The 18,611-nt window shown below is 41.4% G+C and overlaps 1 protein-coding gene across 5 annotated transcripts in view; it reads right to left on the bottom strand.

Moving 5' to 3' along the window:
- The window catches only part of Kif2a (kinesin family member 2A), a 64,179-nt gene extending 50,530 nt beyond the window's left edge, over nt 1–13,649 (bottom strand). For 3 of the 5 annotated variants that reach the window (XM_041663677.1, XM_041663678.1, XM_041663681.1), the window contains exon 1: nt 13,255–13,649. In XM_041663677.1, the coding sequence (XP_041519611.1) occupies nt 13,255–13,318 (64 nt within the window). In that variant the 5' untranslated portion in view covers nt 13,319–13,649. The remainder of the gene's footprint in view (nt 1–13,254) is intronic. The other 2 variants (XM_041663680.1, XM_041663682.1) reach the window with 1 other exon arrangement.
- Between the last annotated feature and the right edge of the window lie 4,962 nt (nt 13,650–18,611).

Genomic DNA, 18,611 nt, shown 5'->3' with positions numbered 1-18,611 from the left:
TTGCTAAAACAACACATTCTGCTGAATATACCGAGCAGTCTTACCTAAAGACTCAAATTCTTACTCGAAGGAAATTCCACTCAAGAACTGGCTATAGAGGTATCTTCTCTTGTGCCTGAACACACCCTTACATGAGAATAACACTATAACGTTACTACATCCTCAATTTCTCATCACAATCTCTTCTACACCACCAATGGAATTCTGTGGTAGTAGTGGCTAAACAGCTTTCTCAAATTTCTGTTTTCAATGTCTGGTCAAATAGACAAGAGCCATTCCTTCAAGTTCTTAAATAGTTAAGGTTAAATAGAGAATACAAAATTACATAGTCTAGAGTAAAAGATACACAAAGAGTGGAGTTATAGGAGCTCAGTGTGGACAGTGTGGCTAAAGTCAAGCTACTGAGTTTCATTTTATACATATCAAGTTTGGGGCTATCTACCTAGCAGTGCAATCAAGTAAGCTGGCTGGTTCTGGGAGTAGTCCAGCTGAAGAGAAAAGCTTCAGCACGCCAGTTTCTCACCAACAAAGATAATGTCCTAAAGAGGATAAAAAAAAAAATGGCTCTCAAGGAGAACATATATCAGATATTACAACAGTTCAGGCCATTCCCAAGGGCCACACACATGAAGAGATGCACAGACAACAGATATCTGTGGTACTAAAATTTCATTGTGAGGGAGTGACAAGGGGAAAATGTAAAAAAGGCTCTTTGGGGGAATAAAAATAATAATGACGACGATGATGATAATACAACACTTGTAGAAACACTGATCCACATAGCATTTAAAAGCTAACTGTGATCATAGAGAGCAAGCACAGAAGTCCTAGGTTTTCATTTGTCTGTGCAAGGCAACTAATGGTAGCAGTACAGGTGATCCAGATGTTGTCAGAGACAAGGAAAACCCAGCAGAGTATCAGAACACAACTGAAGAAGGTATTTCAAAAGGAACGAGAAGCAACCATCAAATTCTGCTCCCGATCCAAGCTGAAGTAAGAACAATGCCTAATGTAAAGGCAATCAATGAGGGTCTGACCAGTAGGCACTTTGCAGGCAGAAAGGTAAATTCTTGCCTTGTGGAAGGCAAATAGCCAAGTTCCAGCAAACTAAAAAGAATTAATTCTTTGACCACTGATTCTACTTCAAGGATTTTAATCCCTACTAATTTTTTCTTACTAGAAAAAGGGCCAACAAGATGGATAAAGTGAATAAAAGGAGAGCACTTGCCACCAATGCTTTACAATTTATAAATTGTTTACATCTAGCTTCATTTACAAAGCTAGGCAATGATGACTCAGAGATAGTGCCCAAGATTTAGGGTCTGGGGAGTGTGACTGAGATCAACATAATGCCTGTGGGTGTCAACTTTGGTCTGGGCCTAAGATAACATAGAAGTCACTGAAGGTGCTGTAGAATACAAGTGACATTACTCATAAGGACAAGGTCTATGGCCTAGAAGCAATACTCAAAATTTAGGTGAAAAGGGTCTGGGATAAATAAAACATAAATTCTGGGGGATGTGAGCAGAGGACGGCTCGACAAGTAGCAAACGATCACCAGGTTGTAAACGACATCATTTCCCAGCATTCCTGGAGGAGGACAGGTAAATATCTCCTTCCACTGAAGGAAGCCTGTCTGTTTAACTTTCCTGACTTCTCCAGTGCTTGTCCACGTGCACAAGGACTTCTTGTCCTCTACAACTGACCCGGAAAGAACCAGTCCAGTAAAGTAGAACTGATAAAGCACAACTGAGTACAGGGATGGTAAGAAAATAGCATCTTTAATGTCTATGCCCCCAACAGGTTCATTCTGTTCAGTCAATTCGCAATGTTTAAATAGACATTTTTTTTTTCAGAGTTATGTAGGCTGACAAAGGTAAATAGTGCATTGTGAGATGACTAAAGACAGAACCCAGAAGAACACCAGCATCAAAGAGTCAAGAACAGGAAAAAGAACCAGTAAGGAAGACGAACAAAAAGAAGAGTCCTGCCAAAGGGCACAGCAAGGTAGAGAGGAAAGCAGTGATTTATGCCACATAAAGGACACCTGACTGGTCCCAAGCACTACCAGACTCTGGACAGGCTGATTACACAAATATCTAATTTCACATGCTCAGCCTACATCTGTAAGGGTGCTGCCACCTTTCTAGTCATCCCCACTATAAACCTTTCAAGAAAATGGCATTTCTTTGTTGTCTTTATATGCCCCACTGTCCCAAAGCCCCCAAATCCTGAATGAGCTGAAAAGACTGCAGTTCATTTATTCTCCAACACTTTAATCTGCTCTCTTCTCTGTTTACATGTACACTGTCATAGTAACAGAGACAACTAGCTATCCTTCAATATCTATGTTTGTTTAGTGGTCACAGGCCACCAAAAATAAAGCTGGATCCTTCCTCCTTCCCTCCCTCACCTCCCTCCCTCCCTCATCCCTCTCTCTCTCTCTCTCTCTCTCTCTCTCTTTCCTCACTCTAGGCTGGTTTTGAGCTATGTTGCTCATGCTTGCCTCACTATCTCCTTGCCTCAGCCTCGCGAATGCTGGGATTCCAGGATTTCATCATCATACCTGGTACATAACTTAGGTTTGCTTGAAATCACATGGAGAAGAGCAACACAAATCATAAAAAAAAGAATGTCAAAGCTTGTGTAGAAAGAGTAGCATGGCTACTCCACTTAAACACTGACTCAGCAAACTGTCAATCTTGTATAGAGACCATCTGCTAGGTAGTGGGGACAAAGCAGACCCGGAGTCTGACCAGACAAAATTAAGCAGTTAATACACTCTCATGAGCATTCTGACCAAATAAACAGATGGGATGCATAACATAAAACTTGGATTCATCTTAGGAATAAAAAGGGTGGGATGTTTAACAATAGCTAAAAAGAAAAAGGAGTTACCCAGCATGTCTGGAGTAGCCTATGTTTCAAACTAAGTGACAAGAATGATGCTATCAAGTGGGGCAGACTGCTCAGGCTTGCTAAGAAACAGCAAGTAATCAAAGGTGGAGAGATCTTCCAGAAACTGTTGCAGCAACATAGACAAGTTTCCAGCCTGACCAAAGTCATGGTGCCGGATGAATTAGAAGGGTGAAAGAGTACTTGAACATTTCATTAAGACAACTGAGGATAGAACATGAAGTCCAGAGCAAAGAGTCAAGGAAGACAACTTGGTTTCAGAGTTAGGCAAAAGAAAAAGTAAAGTGATGACATACATCTACACTTAAGAACTAGTTCAATTATGGGCTTGCTAAATAAGAAGTTTATGAAACATTCAAGAGGAGATATGTAGTAATCCATTAAATAACATTGTGTTTCTAGAACCATTCCGCCTAGGCTAAAAAGAATTCAGTTTACCTAATATAGCGAGAACTACGTGAGAAGTGCTTCAGGTTTAGGACCAATACCCGAGGTACATGATCTCTAGGAGAATAGATAAAGCACCCTAAATAGGGAAGGAAAGATATGGGGTATAGCAGGAAGACAGAAAATTCTACTGTATACTTTAAGTAACGGCTTTTAATAAAGACATAAGAATTGGTAAGGTTAAAAGCAATGTATCACTCAAAATAAAACTGCAACTGAAAGAAGAGAGAGAATACCTACTGTTCTGGGGGATTGTGTATGGGGAAAAGAGCATCAACAATCCAAATATAACTGTAAAACAACAGGTTTATAAAACTGAAGACCTTGGAAGCTGAAAGGGCCCTGAACTGATCAAGTATATCAGCACTCCTACCAAGTTGTAATTGAACACATTTTTGTGACAATACCCACTGCCCATCTAGCAAGCATCTGCTAGAGTATCTTCCTGTCTAGACCTTTGAGTCTCGTCAACAGGGAGGTCAATAGTTGTTCATGTTTGTTATACATACATACAGATTAATTAGATTTTTTTCTTTTTTCTTTTTTTTTTAAAGATTTATTTATTATGTATACAACATTCTGCCTCGATGTATGCCCGCACGCCAGAGGGCACCAGATCTCAGTACTGATGGTTGTGAGCCACCATGTGGTTGCTGGGAATTGAACTCAGGACCTCTGGAAGAGCAGAGTGCTCTTAACCTCTGAGCCATCTCTCCAACCCAATTAGATTCTTTAGATACAGAGATTGTATTCTGCCTAGATAATCTTCAACCACTTCAAGGATCTGTAGAAGATGGCATTTAAATAACTCAGAGTTACATTGACATGAGACATGATTGCTCCTGACAGCACCAATCTATTCCCAAGAGAATGTTGAGCACCGAAGACACTAGGAGTTTTGTTTTCTTCTTGGCACAACTGGCCTTTGGGCAAGGAACTGCCCCTGCCTCGTCCCCTGACAAGTACATGGTATCTGGACTGGATAAGCAGGACACAAGGAAAAGGATGGCCAAACCTTGCCAAGACAGGGTAAGACGGTTCTGAAAAAATCTCCTGCCTCTGAAAATGGTCTGTCAGTTACGCTAGGCCTTAGCCAAAGTTGGTTGCTTCAACACTGCAAATGAGACTTTGGGTGATTGCTCAGGTAGCTAATTGTCTCCGTCATATTCTACTGGCTTTGGAAGCTGTTTGATTGCACTTCCTGGCCACTCCAGTAATACTATCTTCCTCCTCAGGCCTTTGATGGGGTTGAAGATTAGATAGTCATAGTTACCTTCCTCTCATGATTTAGCCAAGCTTATTTCCGATGCAAGATTTATACTCTTTTGTCATGTGTTTCTTGCTTAATATTGCTTATGTTGTTTGTAATTTTATACTTGATATCTATTCCTATTGTATATAGTTTTGTATTGGGTTTGGATCGCTCTTGTTTAGACAAAAGGGGAGATGATGGGGAACCTTGTTAGCCAATCATTTTTAAGAGGTGGGTCTTAGTTAAGGCATAGCTTCGCTGGGATCCAGGGTAGGTACTCTCTTTCTGTGCCTTTTCCTGTGGGACATTGCTGTGACTGGATTTGTTTCCTGTTTCATGAGTTTTCCCCCTATAATAAATAAAATATAATTGTTTCATCCTTAGCTAACCGGATTATTTCAACACAGTATTTTACCAAATATCTACCTGTGACTAAATCCCAAGATTTATCTCTAGTGAATTAGAAGCCTCTAATTTTTCTCATTTGCTAAATCCTTAAATCCACTTCTCTTTAGTGTCCCACAGTAAATTACAGTTCTGTTACCTGTAAAATTATTGCCTCCCAAACCAAACTAAGACTCCACATACGTTTAAAGCTGTTTGCACCCCAAACTCAAACAGAAAATAAATTTCACATGCTTACATCTTAGAGCAGAGATATGCCATTGTTAAATCATTTTATAGTCAATATTGGCCAATCTCAAGGATGACGCATCAAGAAGCAATGCTTGAATTGGACATTCATCATAATATCGAACTATAAACTTACTATGTCCATAGGCAAAAATAAAGAAATTATTTATTCCAGTTGTCAAATATATCTGAATCTTTATTTATTTATTTATTTATTTATTTATTATGCATACAATATTCTGTCTGTGTGCATGTCTGCAGGCCAGAATAGGGCACCAGACCTCTTTACAGATGGTTGTGAGCCACCATGTGGTTGCTGGGAATTGAACTCAGGACCTTTGGAAGAACAGGCAATGCTCTTAACCACTGAGCCATCTCTCCAGCCCCATCTGAATCTTTCTTACTGCACTACATAGCTCATTTAAAATTATGTTAGCAAACTCACATCTCTTAGTATATTAGCCAATATACTAAGTATGATTTAAAAAAAAAATTCTGGTGCTGGGGTATAGCTCAATTGAATAAGTAACTGCCTAGCATGTAGAAAACTCAGAAAAGTAATGGCCTAACATGTGCAAAGCCTTGAGTTCAGTCCTTATAACTGAATAGGGTGTAGTAATCCCAGTGCTGGGGATGGGGAGGCAGGAGGATCTTAAATTCACGGTCATCCTCCATTACATAGTGAGTTAAGTACAGTCAGCCTAGCACACACGTGATTCTGTCTTAAAAATAAAAAAGCAAGGGGCTGAAGAGATAACTCGGTGGTTAAGGGCACTAGCTGCTTCTAGAGGTCCTGAGTTCAATTTCCAGCAGCCACATGGTGGCTCACTTCTGGCATAAAGTCATACATGCAGATGGAATACGCATACATTAAATAAATAAATCTTAAAAATAAATAGAAACAAACATGAATTCCATGGTTTAATTCATCTTTATTCTTAAGTATTATATATTACCATTAATTGGTCCATTATTTTCAAAGGAGATCTAGACAAAGTTTGCACATCCCTTTCCCCTTTTTAAGTTCACAGAGATTTCCTATATGCTTCTGACAGAATAAACAGGAGAAATCTGGGAGGAGGAGAAAAGGAGGATGCTGGGGCCAGTCACACAGTCCCACGAGTCAAAAGGTACATCGGATAATTTAAGTTAAGGAAAGCTGGCTAGAAATAAGCCAAGCTGGGCATTTATAAGAAAGAATAAGCTTCCATTTGTGTGATTATTTGGAAGCTGGGTGACGGGTAAAGAAAAAAAAAAAGAGTAAAACACACAACAGCAACAATTAGCACAAGCGATGCCACCACATAACAAGGTTATTGCCTTGCTTTCGTCTCATCTGCTTCTGAGTACTGTTCACCTCCTAGACCAAAGCAATCTTCACCACGCTAATTCTCATTTTCTGTAGTTCTGTCTCTAAGCTATCACTAATCACTGGCTAACTCTTGTTACGGCTTTCAGGAGATTAAGTCCTACAGTAGTTTCCAAGTGTCCTAGAAACTAATTCCAAGATGCTTACCTTACCTTTTTTTCCAAGCGTTTAACGAGGTGCTCTAGGTCCCCCTCCCCCATTTCCTTGTGTTCTTCATCTCTCACCCTTCCAACCCCGTCTTAAATTCCCTTTATCAACAGCCCAATGTTTCCAGCTCAGGAACTTCTTCCATGTTGTGCTATAAGCCCAGAATGCTGCCTCCTCCACCAATACGTTCTCCACTATTTACATTTTACTTTCCATGAAGTCTAGCCAGGATCATTAGGAAAATCCAGCTTTTTTGAAAATAAAGGGTCACAATCCTGGCTAGAATCTGTGTGAAGCAGGGAAGACAGCGTCTGCCTTACAGGCTGTCATGAAAATCCAGTACTGTATGGCACACATTTAGCAAAGGGCATGAATGCTAAATCCCTGCAGATATCAAAAGAACAAGTGACTTTTAAAAATTCTGACATAGGGTCTCACTTTATAACCTGGATGGTCTTCAATCTGCAGAGATCATCCTGCTTGGATCAACTTTTTAAAAAAGAAATTAAAGTTAAACAGCAGTATAGAAGATGGAAGCTAATAGGTCTGTCTGTTCATCAAAAGTTATGATCACTCAACAAATGTAATCATACACATATTCGTTCTTGATCCTATCTCTAAAAATAACTTTACGTATATGGAACTTTATTAAAAATTAGTGTCAAAACCTACAAAAAGGGGATTCTTTGAAAGTAAATAAAATATAACAGAGGAGTACTTGGCAACACTGTGAAGGGTGTCTATTCTCAATCACACTGACTATGAGCAGCTGGTAGAATGCTTTACCTATGTCCATATCTGATGTCCTTAGTCTGTGTCTGTAAGGATTCCCACTCGGGTTCTCTAAGAAAAAACAGCTGTCAGGAGCCGATGGTCTGCCAGAAACTTAAAACTGGAGTACATTATGCCTTTTGAAATTAGAACAAAGGTTAAAAATTAGGAAAAATAGTAGATCACTAGTGGCAAGTAATGCCAATCCATCTAACTGGCAAGGACTATCGGAATCAGCGCTATAGTAAGCTGAACGTGGGTTCTCGAGGAAAGAAGAGGAAGAGGCAAACAGGGAGTCTAACTGGAGCCTAACTCTAAAAAGGCACAGGTTTACACAGACTAGCATGCACCTATTAGTACTAGTCACACTACTAAAACCATTTGTTTCTTTATTAGGACTTTGTTCATTCCATTTCTACACATAACTGAATGTAGGACATGGAATAATTTAATGAAATCTGTCATTAAAAACACAGAAATGGGATATTTCATTATTTTTTGATATACTACAATCATTTAAGGTCTATATTCCAAAATACTTCACACTCTAGTGTGTGAATGTGCAAGTTTTATTATAACATGTAAAGAGAAAAATATTATCAAAAAATAAGAAAGGTCTAGACAAACTGAACCCACGGCCCTGCAATTGCTCTACCACTGAGCGGCACTCTTTGCCTTGGAAATATGAATTTTACTTTAAACAAATCAACAATGCTTAGAATTGAACCCAGAATCTACCACTAAGCTACATGTCCAGCTGACGTGTGACTTTTAAGAAAGACATTTGCTTCCTCACTGTACTCTTTGAATACAACAAAAAGCTGACATAACTAGCTGACAATGAGTTGATATGCTATTTCACTGCGTTTTCATTAGACAAGACCCCACTGCCCGTGCATCTGAACTTACTTTGCTCTCTATGTTATTTATGTGGCACAGCATCCACAGCTTCTATGAATCCCTAAGTACTTGAATGTTTAGTATGAGAAAACACTATTGTCTATTTTTTAAAGAGTTTTATCTTTTTAAAATTTACCTTTGTGTGTAAAGTATAAGGGCGTTTTCCCTGCATCTATATCAATGCCCACATGCATTCCTAGTACCTTTGGAAGCCAGAAGAAGGTGTTGCATCCCCTGGAATTGGACTATAGCCTGTTATGAGCTATCATGTGAGTGCTAGGAGTTGAACCCAAGTCCTTCAGAAAAGCAGCCAATGCTTGTCCCTTACATCTACTTCAGCTTGGCACCAGACATGCTCAGTGTGTCTCAACTGCACACACATAATGATATATTGGGGAAAAGACCCTATTATCAAATTCATTTGGTGTGTGTGTATCTTACACACATAAACTGGGGTTAATTTTATTGATTTCTTAAAAAGTGTGCCTGTGTTTTGACTGCAGTTCTTCATATAAGACCAGGCATCAATTTTCAGTTTGTGGTATCATATCAAGGAATCAACGTTTCAGATCTGCAGTTTCAGACCATAGATTTTCATATTAGAGATAGGTTTTAAAAAGTTGGTGGGTGACATAAAGAAAACCAACTTTGCTCCAAAAGTAAACCAGAAGAATAAAGCTCAGTTTTATCTAGAGTTTAAAGTGTATTTTATTTTCTTTTCTGGTTTTTCTGTCACTTTGGAGCCTGTCCTGGTTTAATATCCTCTGCTCTTTAACCTAAAATAATTGCTTAAGATACTTGTTTGTTTTGCAAGTATTTGTTTAAACTTTCTTAGCTTAAAGGATAGACATACACTTTAAACAGGTGTGAGTTCAAGGCCAGCCTGGTCTATTTTGAACCATGTGAGCTTGGCAAATGATGCATCTGCTGTCTTTCTACTCTGCTTATTACTTCATATGGTCCCTGTAAGAACCCAAGTAGATAATATGTTTAGAAGCAACTGGAAAACTATGCCTAATAAATATAACACCAAAGCAATACCATCTTAATCACCTGCAAGAGGAAATTACCAATCTACAAAATGCCTAATCTGTCCTGGTCCCACAACAGTCACATAATTACTATTGTAGTCTTACACTGCCCACTTTTAATTATTTAAGTTGTGACTCTATTCATCAGAAGCCTATAAAATGGCATGTAAGGATGAACTAGTAGAATAATAAATGGCAAAGCATACCTCTCTGCCCTAAGCTCCAGTGTTCCTGACGACCCTCTGAAATCCCCATCTCCTCTGCTTTTCAGATGCCTTAATGAAGACACTGTTTTCTCTATGTTAATTAAGAAACAGGAACACTCTAGTAACTATTATTTATCACAATGTGGCTCTACACAATGCTCTACAGTACCTTTTTCGTAAGTGAGACACACTTTCTACACACTGACTAGGCTGTAGAAAGTGGTATATATAGTTCTGAAGGAGCAGAGAATTCCTCCTTTTGTGCAATCATTCTTGGTAGTCAGGTTTCTATACCATGCAAGGCGAGTTAACTGCCACTGACAAACTATGTGATCTACACAGGTTACTCATGTTGATCCATGACTCAGTTTCCATTTATACAAAATGAGAATCTTCCAAGATTTTTAGTTGAAAATTAAAACAAGCCCATTAGACAACAAATCAACTAAGAAACCAATGCCACCTCAGCTGCACTTTTCAAATATTTACTATTTTTCAGCAGTGCCCCAGTTCCCAAAGGGTAACCAGTCACTGTTACTACAGATTTTTTAGTTTAATAGGGGAGTTTTAAAAAAGATTTTTCCCAATACAGGCTATCTGTGTAACTGTAGTTTTTAAGAGTCACTGAATTCTAAAATGGACCTGAATCAAGTAATATTAAGGCCTAAGCAAGAGAACGTGTCTATTTTAAGAAATCATTCCAATTTCATACCAGTTTACCTATGAATGAAAGCAATCTCTAGACTCTAAGCCAAATTCTTGCCATATCTAACCTTATAATATTGGAGGGGGGAGCATAATAATACAAAATTCAAATAACCAGAAAACCTTAGATCATTCTGCTTTAATCATCCCTAAGGATCCTGGGAAGAGGCCACCAGGGAAGGGGACTCACAGTGGGAAGATGGTAGTTCAGAAATCAGCACAGAGAGAGGATTCTATTTCCTGATAAAATTCCAGTTGACTGACTAATTAAAATAATGCAAGGATTGATTCTCTCCTTCCATAACAAACATCCTGGAGACGGAACTCAGGTCATCAGGCTGAACCTTTTCACCAGCCCTAACACAATGTTTGAAAACAAAACTCCAAAAATGAGCAATGCACTCACTCAACTGGGACCCACATGGGCGTGTGGGGTGAGGCACAGATGTACTCAAGCAAGCAAAGTATTTTAATCCTGTGAGCGAAGACATCTTCACATGCCTCCACTGCACTCTCTATATGAAAACCTACTTTAGCCATGCAGTCTGAAAACATTAGGCAGTACGGTTCTAAGTATAACGCTTAAGCAAATGTGCTGTCTCACGAATGAGATGACTGAGGATGACTTGGGAATTCAGAAGCCCACTGGTAATCCGGTTTTAACTATCAGTGAGGACTTCCTGGAATTAGAGTTTTTGCAAGATCTTCAAAGACATAAATGGGCCCATTTTGGTTTATGATTTGGCCTTTGGAATTCTTTAATATATGACTATCCTTGATAGGAACAAAAATCATGCATGCCGTGCAGTGTTGCCCAGTTAACAGCAGGCTGAAGTGGCTCTTCTTTACTCCTGTGATTTCAGGTCTCAGGAATCAGTGTTTATTTAACCACAAGGCTGGTTTATTTATTTTTATTTTTTACAAAAACCACTGATATTTTATACAATCACTGATCTGCTGCAGAAGGAAGAAAGCAAAAACAGCCCCCTTAAAGTGAAAAGAGAGAAAGTTTGGGGGAAATCGTCCAAACAGTGAAACACTTTGAATGCTATTTCCTTTAGAGGTTACCCACTTTTTCAGGGCTGAAGATGTAGTTCAACTGCTGAGTGCTTGATCCCCAGGACCATATAAATTGGCACTCAGAAGGTGGAGGCAGGAGGCAGTCAAGGTTCTCAGCTACAAAACAAGTTCAAGGCCAGTTTGAGATTATAAGGTCTCCAAAAATAAGATGCGAAACGCTTTGAAAGAGCTACCCACCTTTACCCTTTTGCATCCAAGGCACTTAAGCATTTACAACCTATAGTCAGCACAGTACACACTGTACTGACATTACTACTTCTTGTGAGAAGCCACTTCTTAAAATGTTGTCTAGGTTACTATAACCTGGAATATAAAGCTCTCATGTGTCAGAATTTCTGCTATAGGCTGAAGTTGAAGGCGGAGGGAACATTATTATAAGCCCATATCCTAAAATTACCATAGTTAAGACTTGCAAGACTGTAAGAACTTACATTTTTATTATACTTCCAAGTTTTAAATTAACACGTAAATCCTGCATTTGTTGATATACAGCTAATCCGCATTCACCAAAAACTAAAATGGCATGAAACAGCATAACAATTACAAGAAGGCAATCTGCAGAGAAATAATAAAGTAAACCCCCAATCGAAGTAAAGGAAACATCTCTTTCCCATTTGGTAACTTCTAAAGCTCTTATACACAAATTATGATGCTTCCAGTTACCACAAATTACTTCAGAAGCAAAGAGGAAGGAAAAATCACTAGCCGTAGAGGGTCTTCCCAAACATCATAAATAACAGGGAAACCAATCTACTCATATCTATTGACATAACTTGGTCGAATTTGGTAGAAATCAAAAAGTGGGTGTCATATCCACGCCCTTATTAACTAGGGTAAAGGATGGTGAATAGGCCAAAAGTAAGTAAAAAGAATTGGTTATGGGGGAGATGCAGTCAAGAATCAACTCATAATTCAAGCTAACCCGCTTCTCAATATACGAATTAAGGAATATAATTTCATTCATCCCCTTTTTCTCATTATTTCCTTTACAATCTAAACGATTTCCATTTTACACTTCGAAATCAGTGACATGAAACATTTCCCCCCAAGAGGAATCCGCAAAAACAACTATAAGACGGGTCTTGAAAAAAAAAAAAAAAAGGAATTAAACATGTGTCTTCACCTCGCCTTACACTTTTCTCAGTTACCTCCCGAGGGTGTGAAACTATCAACATCCGGTCGCCCACCCCCACCTCTCAGTAGTGCCTCGAGTGGACTGCAACCACGTCTCTCCGTCCTCTCCATCCCTTTCACGACCATCACCTTGGCAAAGCGTATCGCGCATTTCTTTCCGTTGCTCCCCCCCCACCCCTTTTCATGGCCGAGTGCAGCATTCTCTGCATCCTCCTCCAGAAAAGGGACGAGCAAAAAGGAAAGCAGAGCGTGCTAGGAGAGGACAGGCGAAGGGGCCTGACAACCGGAGAGCAGTTAAAAACAACCGGATGGTTGCCCATCAGCGTCTGCCTGGCAGTCGGCTCTCTCGGTGCAGAAACCCCCCGATCTTCACGCTCCCACCCTCGCCACGCCACGGGCTGCAGAGACCGGTAAAAGGCAGAGCCGGGAGAGCGCGAGGCACGGTCAGCCCTAACGGAGTCCCCGGGGAGGACCGTCAAGCCGGGAGCGGCCCCCGCCCGGCCAGCCCTGCGGCCGGGGCCCCCGCACTGCAGCGGCGCCCGGGCGGACCCCACGCCCGCCTCATCCGCACAACGCCGCACACAAAAGCGACCGGGCCGCCGCCTTCCCGCCCCCACAACCCCGCGGAGCAATCAAAGGGCCGACTGGCCCGGCGCGGCTCACCATCGCTACGCTTGATTTCCACGTAAATCCCGATCTGGATCTTGCCGAAGTTGGCCGTTGCCATCACCTCATCCGGAGCGGCGGCTGGCGGGCGGAACAGGCGGGGAGGGGGCGGGGTGGCGGCGGGAGGGGCAGCGGTGGCCCGCGGCCGCGCCGGCCCGGGAGGCAGCGTGGACACGAGCGGGGCCGCGGCGAGCGGCGGCGGACGAGCGGGCGGAGGCCCCGGGCCTGCGGGAGGGCGGGCGGACTGGCGTGCGGGCTGGCGAACGCGCACGCCGGGCGTCGGGGGTGAAGCGAGGGCCGCAGTCGTGAGGCAGCGCGGGGGAGAGTGGGAGGGCTCGCGCCGCCCGCCCGGACCGACGACGGAGGGGGAGCGGGGAGGCGGGGCGCCGCGCGCCTGCGCACTCACGACCGCCCGCGTCTTCCTGCCCGGCGCCCGCGCGCTCTGGCTGCAGGCGGCCCCGCCCAGCTCCTCTGCGGCCTGGAGTCCGCCGGCTTTAACCGTCTCTGGCACCGGAGCGCGCACAGCCCGGCTCTGTACGAGCCCGCGCCGTGTCGCGTTCAGCGCGCGGCCTAGAAGGCGCGGGAAAACAACGAGCCATGCCTCCCAGGGCTCCGGCTTCGCCTTGACGCTGCAGCGGGAATGGGTTGAGGGCCACGTGCTGTCGAGGCTTTTGGAGCGAGGGGCTGAAGGGACCGATGACAGGACACCCGGTGTGTGTCTGTGGGTGCTTAGAACCGCGTGTCACGTCGGGTCGCCGGCCCAAGTACCCTTCCTAAGGCCAAGGCATGTCTGGTTCAGGCTTCCTTGTTATGGAGGAAAGAAAAGGATTCCTCCACCCTAAGTAGAAATGAAGACCTTTGCCCCCAACTTCCCTGTTTATTGTCATTCAAAACGAAGTCCCTCGGTGTAGGCTTCTTAAATTTAAGATCCAGCCGGCCTGTCCTAGTATCATACGCTGCTGTAGCACGAGAGTCATTTCCCCTGGTCTATAAGGCCAACAGCTCTGACTCAAAAGCAGAGCAGAGACTTGAATACGATTGAATAATGAGTCTCTTCTGCAGTCATCTGACTGGGCTGACTACATCTGCAATGTGGAGAGTGCCAACACCTACCCCTGCCAAGCAGAGGGGACAAGAGACCATTGGAAAATGTTCAAGACCATTTTGAAAAGCAACAAACCTGAGACTGACTAGTAGTATTGGGACTTCACACGGAAGGAGCACATTTTCATGGTCTATTTTTCCTGGTTGTTGTTAAACTGCCTATAATGATTGAAAATGCAGTCTTAAGATTCAGAATTTGGAAGCTGGATATTTCTGTGTGAATGCATTTATTTGTGCCTAGACTTTCCTACCTTAATACAAGAAGCAGTTTGTTCAAGTAACTCCTTTAAAAAAGATGGTCTGAGCCTTTAGACACCGTGCCAAAGGAAAAAAAAAGATAAACAATGTAGAAAAGACTTCTGCTTTTCTGCTCCAGAAATGACATCATAGGTCAGGACTTCTGTTTCAAAACAAGGTTGGACCAAATGAAGGTTCTGCTTCTGTCTTGTTTTTCTTTCTCTGTAGTAACAGTTTTATACAGCTCTGGGCTGCTGGACAGCGGGGCTGATTCTCCGATGTTTCTGTGCTGAGGTATTAAGTACCTGGTTATTTGCTTGTGAATTCTTTCAGGAAAGCAAAGAAATCCAATGATACAGGTGCTAAATTTAAAGTTGCTTTATAAGATGCTGTCTTATTATGATTGCTGACACATACCTTGCATCCTGTTGGTTATGTAATCAAGTCTTAACCTTTAATCCATATTACAAAGGTAGTCTAAAAATATGCACATCATCTTGTTGCATAAAAACGCCTGAGACACTTGACTAACCAAACACAAAGATCTTTCTGGATAAATCATACCCAACAGGCTGGTTTTAGGTATGGTTGATCTAGCATATGTTATATAGCAAACCAATATTTGCATTGTGAGCTTTGTAGCCGTATGTCTTTCAGAAGAGCAGCCATAAAAATATGCAGTACCATATGTTCCCATCAACATCCCGGAGAAAGGATACTGATTCTGACTCCATCACTATCAAAAACTATGACCCTGACTAGAAGTACTAAACAACTAATAACAAATCTCTGAGATACATAGTGCCATAAAAATCTTGCTGGGAGTGTTGATGCACACACACCTTTAAACCAGCCCTTGGGAAGCAGAGGTAGATCGACCTCTGTGAGGCTAGCCTGGTCTGGCTGTAATACAAGCAAGTCAATTACCTTAATAGTCATAGATGTAAAATAATATATCGCTTTTCGGGTTGTTTGTAAATAAACCTTAGGATTTACCCAAGGAAAATGTTGCTAAGCTAATGAGTGAAATTTCAAGCCAAAGGTGACACCTATTACCTACTTGTGATGGTTTAAATGCAAATGTCCCTCATAGGGTCACATATTTGAGTGTTTGGTCCTTAGTTGGTGGAATTGTTTTTCAGAAGGAATAGGTGGCATGGCCTTGTTGGAGGAGGTATGTCACTAGGGGATGGGCTCTGAGGTTTCAAAAGCCCATGCCATTCCCAGTCCTTCTCTCTCTCTCTCTCTCTCTCTCTCTCTCTCTCTCTCTCTCTGCCTCCAAATGGTGAATAAAATATAAGACCCCAGCTACTGATCCAATGTCATGTCTGCCTGCCTGCTCCAAGTCCCCGCCCTGTCGGTCATGGACTCACATTGGGAACTGTAACATGCCCCCAGTTACATGCTTTCTTTCATAAGTTTCTTTGGTCATGATATATCTTCACAATAACAAAACAATTACTACTAAGGCACTACTTCTTTATGAAGGTACAAATAGATTATGTATCTTTAGTTCTATCCCAATTTGTGTGTGTGTGTGTGTGTGTGTGTGTGTGTGTGTGTGTTTATCCTGTGATTTGAAACTTTTCCATTTGGTTTCTCTATCTATTCTGAATAACTTTGACCAAACTTGTAGATTAAGTGGAGAAGTCCAGTAGACAGGGTTGGCTGAAACTTAGTTTGCTTTTAGGGTCTGCTGTTTACCCTACTCTGTTTGGGGGAGTCAGTGATTCCAATCCCATTACATTGTAAGCTAGTGTAATCTCACTGTAGTTTACTTCTTAGATGTTTTTAAAACACTTGGGAGATACAAATCCAAATTTCATCCTCTAGAACATTCCCTCTTCTCTGTTGGATTCCTATCTACTCCTGTAAGCATTGACCCTCCCTGATTTAGAAAATAAAATATTTTGATCTTCCTGTTTAAATTCCACTCTTTTTTTTCCTCCATAACTGTCCTCTCCCTGCCAAATTATCAAATGGGTCCATTTGTGTTGCTATAACAGAACACCTAAAAGTGGGTAATTTATTTTTTTTAAAAAATAGTTCTGGATGCCAAGGAGTCCAGGATATGGTGCTAGTTTCTAATAGAACCTCAGTGCTGCTTGCTACCATGACAGAGGGACAGGTGAACATATGGAGACATAGAGAAAAGAAACGGCTAAGTTCTTCTAGAGTGGTATATTATTTATGTTTTAATAAATAAAGCTTGCCTGAAGACCAAAACACAAAGCAGCCACACTAGTCAGCCATACAGGCCAGGGAGTGGTGGCATACAGGGGCAGAGGCAGAGGGATCTCTGTGAGTTTAAGGCTACCCTGTGCTACAGAAGATTGAATCTGTTTAAAAGAGAAACAGAACTCACACAAAGGTGATCTCAGCAGCCTTTAATCCCAGCACTAGGGAGGTGGAGACAGGAGCAATACTGCTGGGCAGAGAGAGTGGAATATAAAGGGAAGAGACAGGAACTCACTGGAGTGTGGAGTCTGAGGATTCCTGGAGACAGAATCTCATCCTTTTGGTCTGTAGATTTAGTAGAGGGAAGAGCTCTCTTATTGGCTGGTAACTGGTAACTGGCTGCTTTGCTTTCTGATCTTCAGGTTGAACCCCAATCTCTGTCTCTAGGTTTTTATTATTCATGCTGCATTCTTCTTAACTAAAAACCTTACTTCCATAACTGAGCCCCTTCCATAGAAATAACCCTAGGGCCTCTGTAAATTCCTATCTTTTTTTTCAATAATTAATTTTTATTTTATGTGTTTTGCCTGCATGCATGCCTATGTGAGAGTGTCAGATCTTGGAATTACCATCAGTTGAGCTGCCATGTAGGTGCTGAGAATTGAACCTGGGTCCCCCAGAAGAGCAGTCAGTGCTCTTAACCACTGAGTCATCTCTCCAGCCCGTTTCCTATCTCTTAGTATTGAGACAGTGGCAATTAAACTTTAACTTGAGCTTTAGAAGAGGCATTCAACCACAGTGGGATACCCACTGCCTTTCCCACCACCCATGCATTTCCTAACCACTAATTTTGAATTGATTCCTCTACTGAACTGTTTTTTTTTTCCAAAGCCAAAAGGCAGAAATTGCTGTACAGTAAGAGCTGCAAGGTAAACTTTTCCAGCTTTGTTTGTTGTAAATTCTTTCTAAAATGATTTACTTACTACGCTATTCTCAGTGCTTCCTTGCTTGCCCTTTCCTGCTGCATCTTGGTTTGTATGTGTACATAATGTAGCATGGTTTTTAAAGTAGTGTAACTATATCTAAAGCATTGTAGATGTAGTTCTCTGTTAGGAGTTTTTTATTGACTTTCATTCAAATTAGTTTCTATTAAATGTTTTGTATAATCATCATATTTATCTGATATCATTAAAAACAATTTATTATAAAATAAAATGAAAAATAAACCTTTATAAGGCAACCTCCTGTCACTACCACTATGTGAAGAAATTGATACTTTTGTTTTTTATTTTTGGTTTTCGGTTTGTTTTCATTTTATTCATCCCAAGGACTTAACAGCTTTTTATATGGGCATCTCATACAGCCCAAGCTGGCCTCACTATGTAGATGAGGACAACCTGGAATTCCTAATTCTCCTACATACTGTCATTACAACCACGTGCCACTGTGGTCAACTTATTTTTGATGTCACGCACCGAATGTTTCAATAATATTTGAACTAAACATTGTATGGTTTTGTTGTTGTTTTGCTTGATTTTTCTATCATAGCCTCTGCATCTCTGCTGTGGTTTGAATGTGATTTTTTTTTCCCCATAAAGATTCATGTGATTGGAGGTTGGTCCCAAAACCACAGGCATTTCAGTGGTTGAAATTCTGAGTTGGGACCTGGTGGGAGATGATTGGATCTTGAGAATACCATCCTCAAAAAGATTAACAACCCTCTCCAGAGAATGGGTTCGGTTTTTTGTGACTGGATTAATTGTGTTGAGAGCAGACCATTACAAAACAAAACCATCCTTATAAATAACTCCTACTACATGTCTGTCTCTTTCCTC

The sequence above is a fragment of the Microtus oregoni genome, unplaced genomic scaffold, assembly GCF_018167655.1.
Source record: "Microtus oregoni isolate MIOR12 unplaced genomic scaffold, Mior012 000014F_ref0000157, whole genome shotgun sequence".
Taxonomy (NCBI): domain Eukaryota; kingdom Metazoa; phylum Chordata; class Mammalia; order Rodentia; family Cricetidae; genus Microtus; species Microtus oregoni.
The sequence above is the reverse complement of the archived record's forward strand: the minus strand, read 5'-3'. Positions and strand labels throughout refer to the sequence as shown.